Source organism: Sinocyclocheilus anshuiensis, unplaced genomic scaffold (genome assembly GCF_001515605.1).
Source record: "Sinocyclocheilus anshuiensis isolate Anshui unplaced genomic scaffold, SAMN03320099.WGS_v1.1 scaffold557, whole genome shotgun sequence".
Lineage (NCBI taxonomy): Eukaryota > Metazoa > Chordata > Actinopteri > Cypriniformes > Cyprinidae > Sinocyclocheilus > Sinocyclocheilus anshuiensis.
This window is the reverse complement of record NW_015540883.1, coordinates 81449-89062: the sequence shown is the minus strand read 5'-3', so window position 1 is coordinate 89062 and position 7614 is coordinate 81449. Positions and strand designations below refer to the sequence as shown.

The following is a 7614-nucleotide window of genomic DNA, read 5'->3' as shown; positions in this document are numbered from 1 at the left end:
GTGGTGATGGGCCGCCTGGACCAAAAAATGCCAGGGCCGATTTTTTGTCCCAGTCCAGCCCTGGCGCCTACTCACACGTTTTGAGAAACGCATGCAGAAACGAATGTTCTTAACCTCACATGTAGAGACACCCTCTCAAAAGTTATAGTTTATAACTTTCAAAGTTAAAGTTATACATCGTCATCGGGAGACGCGGCCCTGATTTTTTTAAACATATAATTTCTCCCGTAATTTAAGCATGTGCAAAAATTAGGGCTTCCATGCTCGCTTCTTTGTTCTCGTTAAAGGGTTAGTTCACCCCAAAATGAAAATTCTGTCATTAATTACCCTCATGTCGTTCCAAACCCATAAGATTTCCGTTCATCTTCAGAACACAAATTAAGATGTCCATTTTTCCCAGAAACAAGTTGAAATGTGGACTCATCTGACCACAGCACACGTTTCCACTGTCTTTTTGACTATCTGAGATGAGCTCTGGCCCAGAGAAACCTGTGGCATCACTGCATAGAATTGATGTACAGCTTTCTTCTAGAGTAACAGAGTAAATGCAAGTTGCATTAATTGATGCAGCGGCAGACTGTGTTAAGTGACAGTGGTTTACCAAAGTACTCCTGATCCCACGTAGTTATATTTAACACAGCAGCATGAAGGTTTCTTATGCAATGCCATCTGAGGGCTCAAAGGTCAAGCACATTCAAATGAGGTTTCGCGACGATGAACGAAGGTTTTACGGGCTTGGAACGACATGAGGGTGAGTAATTAATGACATAATTTTCATTTTGGGGTGAACTATCCCTTTAACTTCTTTCTCACGTGACACGAAGCTGCTCTGCAGTCTGTAGCATGGCAGTGGAAAGCCCACGTTCTTTTAGGCAGTAGCAAGTGCTTTAAATCTCAAACCAGATGATTTAGAAATATGTCTATATGTATATATGGACTGGTCATAGCTAGTTCGCTATAGCGCTGATGTCCGTCATTGTAATGTTATTGTGTTCTTCTGTGTACATTTTATAAGAATAATAAGTGCAGAATCACTTACAACGCAGCGTGAAATCCGGTTACATATATTTATTATTCTTCACTTTCATTTATGAAGTTGGACATCGCAATTTCTGAAACCCTGCCTCACTGTAATCATTTATTTTATTGCACTTAAATTCTGCTTAATAACATGTCATCAATATATTGATTTGTAAAACAGACGTTTGCTTCATTGTCTTTGATGTTATAAGAAGAAACAGTTTCTGTTATCATTCCAGAAGCATCAATATGAGTGTCTTATAGGCCTATAGCCTAATAGTCTCTATATTGTAGAAAGCAAACTATGCAAAATCAATGTGTAGGAGGGGAAATATTAAAAAAAATGTAAAATGCTAATGAAATTTAGTCTGTATATCTGTGTGTTTATAACAGCAATAACACTAGTGTCTATATATTTCAGTGTCGTGACAGCATCATTTACCGGAATCTGTATTAGCAGCCCGGCGCCTTGTGCGGCTGTCCAAGGTGCTGAACAGGATATACGCCCTCTCGGCCGTCAGAAGCTAGTAATACAACTAAAGAACTTTTGAATGAAATGTTGAATTTTGAATGAATATTCAGAAGGTGTTTTAGCAATGTTTCACTTAAATTAAGTGGATACTTTAAAGAGGAAACGGGACAATATTATTTTTAGCATCATAATTGTTTTTATCATCAACAGCCATGTCAATGGTACACCTGAAAAACTATGTGCACATGTAGAAATATTTCCTTCTTAAATATAAGCATCCATTACCTACATATAAATAATTCTCAAATCCTGGACAAAAACGTGTTACATAATGCTCACAAAATAGGTGAAATCATTATAAAATTGGACGGAGAAGACAACATGCAAATAATATAGAAAATAAATACAATGTTTTGCATCCATTCCCTTTTTCCTCCAAAGAATGCGCCAGTTGTAACTTGTAAAACATTATAAAGACTCGGTGAACTACAAGGGGGATGTGGTGTATGTTTATCTAGGACGTCAATACGTTTTAACACTATACAATTTGAGCCACAAAAACACAGCTGTAGAAAGACACACAAAACGTTTACGTAATCCTGTCAACAATGAAGTATGTACTTGTGCCATTTTGAAGAACAATTTGCCTTAGATTAATAGTAAATATGTAGATGAATAGTGGCAGAGCCCCTGGCTCTAAGGCTTGGTCAATTTATAGGTAAAAATATATAACAGAGTGCCACATTTGGCTGTATTTTCTAATACAGACGTGTAACTTGCGCTATTGGTACGTTTAGAGTCAATGTAAACAAATAATTATGGCGCCAAGATATAATGACATGTATAATGACACTGAATAATGACATTGTATTCATGAGTCCTTGGTGGGGTTTCTTTGCAGCAGGAGCGCGCATCGCAGTCTATTGGTTAGTTTACTTGAATTCGTCAGAAATTATGTCGACGACCACATACAAAACACAATGTGTATGATATTATTATCCAGCTTCTGGTGTAAACCAATAGCATAGAAAGTAGTCGAATGAGGACCAGAGGTGGCCTCTTCTTTCTACGCCAGTGGGTAGAAATACAGGGTTCTCTCCTTTTGGCATTCTCCCTTTTCCACTTATCGGTTGTCAGTGACTAGAGTAAACGCTTACTTGTTTGTTTGTTGAATCTCGCAGTCGTCGTTTCTTTTCTGCATCAAGCACTAACTCAGAACATGCTGGTCTTTACTAAAGTGGCTTTGGCTCCGTTCTGTCTTTGTAATGAGGACAGAACACTAGCGAACGGTCCGCCCAGAGAGTCCGGAATGGAGGTGATGGTGCCCGGGGCTGAAGCCCAACCTTGACTCGGCGCAGTGCCTCCCATTCCAGCCACTGACGCCTTCACCTGTTCAACCGGGCCGTTCCCTGTGGCGCTGACCTGTCCGCCGGTGGGACTTGGTCCACCACAATTGGAGGTAGGGTTTGGGTTAGGTCCGGGCCCACCAGTGCTGTCAGGATCGGTTGCCTTTGCCTCTTTGCTGTCCTCCTCTCGCGAGTCAGATTTCTTCCCAGACCCGTTCTTTGCTGCTGCAGCTGCGGCGGCGGCTGCACGCTCTTGTTTGCGAAATTTGGCGCGCCTGTTCTGGAACCACACCTGTAGAAAATGCACATCACATATTTTAAAACATATTTTATATTACATTGTTCGTGTTTCATTGTACTTGCATTACTGAGTAATACAATCTATGTCATTATTTAGTACGAATGTTCATTATATTAATAAAGAAAAGTTAATATTATTATTACTAATGCACAACTATTTTTACATTTTGAAATTCTATAGCATAGGAACTATGGAGTGCTACTCAGTTCCTAAACCAGAAAAATAAAATAAAATAAAATAAACATAAAAATAAAACACTAAAACGTAATTGCACTTTTTTTAATGTTTTCTGTTGCAAATTTTAAAATGTAAGAAGTCAGTGGAGGATATCCCACCTGCACTCTAGCCTCGGTGAGATCGATCTTTAGCGCGAGCTCCTCTCGTGTGTAAATGTCTGGGTAGTGAGTCTCAGCGAACACGCGCTCCAGCTCTTTGAGCTGCGCGCTGGTAAAAGTTGTCCGAATGCGTCTCTGCTTCCGCTTCTCATTCAATCCTCCGTGGTCGGTAAACAGCTTGTAGGGGACTGTTCAAATGCATAAGTCAGATGTTAGCCATTTTTGTAAGTATAATTGAAAGAAATTGTATTTAAATGTCACCTTCATTCTTTTGAAGTAATACATGTAACTTGTTGATTCACATATCAAGAAATGAAAATGAAATAATTCAAATAAAGTTTCTAAACTAAGCGTGTGCAGTGGTTACTCGCATCATAAATTGTTTAAGATAAGATAACATCGTGATAAAAGATAAGGTTATGATGCAAATCCCGAGTCAGCTGTATTCTGCTATCTGTGAAATGCTGTTAATTAAATGTTATTGGAGACTGGATTGGAGACTTGTCATAAATGCTTCTGTCTCTTCTATTGTTGCTACTGCAACTTCAATTCAGTGTCAATAATGAGCTTAAGTCCCTGGTTATTTCATTATTTTCGAAGGTTTATGTCTCATCGCAAAGTAAATAAATTATGCCTATCATTTTGGCAGCTTAAGATAATTTTGTTGGCGGTTAGGGTGTGACTGGGATAGTGTAACCCCGTAACTGAATTACCTCTTGCCTGCAATCGCTTCTAACGTGATAAATTCTTTCATTTGTGTAAGCAAATTTCGTTTGGTAAATACTAAACACATTTCCATTTTCGAAAGCAATCAAGGCGTCCTATATACCAGGGCCATGATTCTTGTGCCTCTCAGCTGGCGAGCTAAAGGTGACTCTGGGCTTACCTGCGGCGTACGGACTGCTCTGGTGGTCCCGCAGGGTGCCCAGACTACAGGAGCCCGGTGTAAGCGACGGGCACCCGGAGGTGGCCCCAAACGTCGTCCTGATGGGATTGTACTGAAAGCCACTGGCTTGACTGCAAGAGCTGAAGTCCGCATAGGCTGACGCCAGGCTCGAAGTGTCCATCCCGGCCATACAGGACTCGTAGGCGGAGGAATTGAGGTAAGAATACTCCATTTTATACATTGAAAAGGCTCAGTGGAGAAGGAAAGCTGCACTCCCAAGGAAAAATACACACAAACGTCAAATTCAAATTGGATTAAATTGGCGAGGAGCACATGAAGAAAGCAAGCCAAAACGCGGACGAAGTTGGGGAGCTTGTGACGGCTGAATTTTTACTGGTTTGAAGGAGGCTCGTGCCGTGGGTAGATGTGCACTGCTCGGCGCCTGCTCAAAAACTGCCCTCCTTTATAGGAGCTGAGCCTTGTTTTATGAAAAGCCTCCCAAGGAGCCGCCTAGCCCCAGGTCTCTAGAGCATATAGTCCTCATAATAAACTTGGCTCTTTCCGCTTGGACAATAGCACGGCGTTTGGGTCTTATTGCTAGCGCTTTTTTACATGACAATAACTCATCAGTCTATTGGGCTGGCACTGGGGGATCGGGCTGCCCAACCTCCCTATCATTGATCCCCTGCATCTCTAATTAGAATTTAATACCCCACCATTACGCGCCAGCCCCCTCCACCACGTATAGCCCTCTCGCTCAAACCGCCATCTTGCCCTTTAATTCAATCACACCACTTGGAAATAATGAAAGTTGGGTGACGATTCTCCCTGATCCAATTTTCCCCAAGCTTTTAAGCCTTTAAACCGGTGGTATACCTTGGGCTGAATTTTCGATAGTATTTCCCCGTCTCCTTTACTTTTTCCTCTCTCCCTTTCTCTATTCTTTTGCACGGCACTGCTTTGGCACTCCCTGGTTTTCAGGAGCTAAAGAGACCATTGTGGTTATCATAAAAGTTACATGCTTAATTTAGCAGGATATATAGCTATACAAGCTGTCATTCTGAAGAATGCAGCCGGAAATGAGTGTGGAACGCAAATATTCGTGACGCGTTAGTAATAGATTAATAATAATAATAATAATAATCATTATCATCATCATTCGAGCAATGGACAACTAAAAAGTTTGGATGTTAAACTATAGGATATTTGACTATATACTTTAACAAACACGGCTTTAGGTAAAAAATATGTCTACCGCATGCACAAATAAGTTAAACTTGTTCGTTTATGTTGTCTATTTTATTTATTGTATTGTCGTTATTATTGCTTTTATAACGAGGGTACCAAATTCGCAAACAAAAAGAAAAACCTCTTATCTTCCAAAATTGCCTCACAACATAGACTTTTCAAATACTGAAATTAATTGTTATTATTAAACTATATTCTTTGAAAACAGCTAAGAATTATTAGCTGTGGCTATACAACATTTTTTGATTACAAGTTATAAAACAGGCTTTGTATATATTTGAAATACACGAAAGACTGAAAGAAAAGCGCTTAAGCGCGACAAATTTATCAGCCACAGATGAATTCTCACGTGTTTCTCACCGTAAAAATATTCAAGGACACAGCCTTTGTTATTGATCGTATGTAAGGCATGAGCAATAACAAATAGTAAATCTATAAACGTTCAAAACAGTACTTAGTACTTTAGTACTTGAACTAAAAGATTGATTTACAATAATACTTCCTATGTGGCGTTTAAATAAATAAACAAATACATACATAAATAAATAAAAGGAAATAAGAGAAACCGATGCACCTGTGGTTATACAAACTAAAATACGCTCTGGATGCAATATGCAACAGAGGGATAAAACGATTATTAACATTTATGAGGTCACTCGAATGAAAGCATCAAGCGTTTCGAGTTTTATAAAAAATATATATATATTTTTACCATTTCTGCACAGTTTAAATTCTCTTTTTTTCTCCTTCAGTCAGCCTCGTGTTTTTTTGTGAGAAAGATAAATGACGATTAAAAAGTTCAGTCATTCTTCATACAACCCGGCCCCTATTATGTTAATTTTTTCTTTCTACACGCGAGTTGTGACTAAAAGATGTAGCAAATGGTTAATTTGATTACTGAAACCAAAGACCAACTGGTCCACCGTCCTCCCTCCACGCGCCTAGAAAGGAAAAAGAAGGCATCGCAAGGAATTAATCTAATAACATACAAAGGGCCGAGAAAAGTCCTTTCTGATATTTTGCCGAGGCAAATACAATTATAGCTTTTACCATCCGTTACCCCTATTCAAACAGCTCTTTATTCTCATGATCTGTGGTCCACCAGCTACCGAAACGCCCATCTTTTATATTTTCAACATCTCCTTTCATACTATCAACTGGTTCTGCGATCTGTTGGGCGGACTAAAATGTCAACGTTAACCCTTTGATATTACTGTTTGAATGAGCGACCTGTCCACCTCCAAGTTTAAAGAAAACACGCACACAAGTTTACGGGCTCGCGCGCAAACAGACGCACAAGTTATTCTAAAGGATGTATTTGGATCCACTTGGCTATAATCTGTGATAAATCAGTTAAATCAGCTTGCAATGGCATAATATCGTTAACAGGTCAATAGCACGAAGCATTCTAAATTAAGCCCTATTCTAACAGCAAACCGTAAAACTGTATGTTGTCAGTGATTAACAGTGTGATAATGGTTCAATAACCTTAATTTAGAAGGTTATTTGTGATTTAATGACTTATAAATAACAGCGTCCATATGGCTTCACTTAAATAAACCAAATGACTACGGGTCTCACAAGATCCTAAATCTTTGGTTGCAAAGTGGCTGACAATAGGGGTGTAAGTTCAGAAGGCTCGGGAGAGACTTCTTCATTTTCTGCACGCCTGCTCTGTGTTGCTCTGTGCTGGTGGGGCTCTGGCCCCGCCGAGATCCTGTGCTCGGAATCAATTACGAAATTACTTCAACCTCTAAGTCGACATTAACGGGAGAAGAAATGCCATCGACCGGACCTAAATAAGATTTTGAAAAGATGTGATTATTTAATCTCTTGCCAGTGTTTAAGAATTTGATTCATAAAATTGTCCAAAATGAGATGGAATTAAATTCTTATCGGAGTCCCCTGTCATCGTTTCATCCCGTGCTGTGTAACGCTGGTTTAACAGTGACCCTCATTCGTTTCCACCAAATCTAGCACTGTCCGGTGGAAAGGAAGGCCTACAT

General features: G+C 39.6%; 1 protein-coding gene across 1 annotated transcript; it reads right to left on the bottom strand.

Annotated features, from left to right (window-relative positions):
- Nucleotides 1–2274: 2274 nt before the first annotated feature.
- LOC107688610 (paired mesoderm homeobox protein 2B-like) lies at nt 2275–4788 on the bottom strand. Its single transcript, XM_016486323.1, has 3 exons — nt 4361–4788; nt 3475–3662; nt 2275–3130 (listed from the first exon to the last, which is right to left on the bottom strand). Exons 1-3 carry the CDS (start codon nt 4599–4601, stop codon nt 2705–2707), a joined length of 855 nt encoding a protein of 284 aa, XP_016341809.1. The 5' UTR covers nt 4602–4788; the 3' UTR covers nt 2275–2704.
- Nucleotides 4789–7614: the final 2826 nt, after the last annotated feature.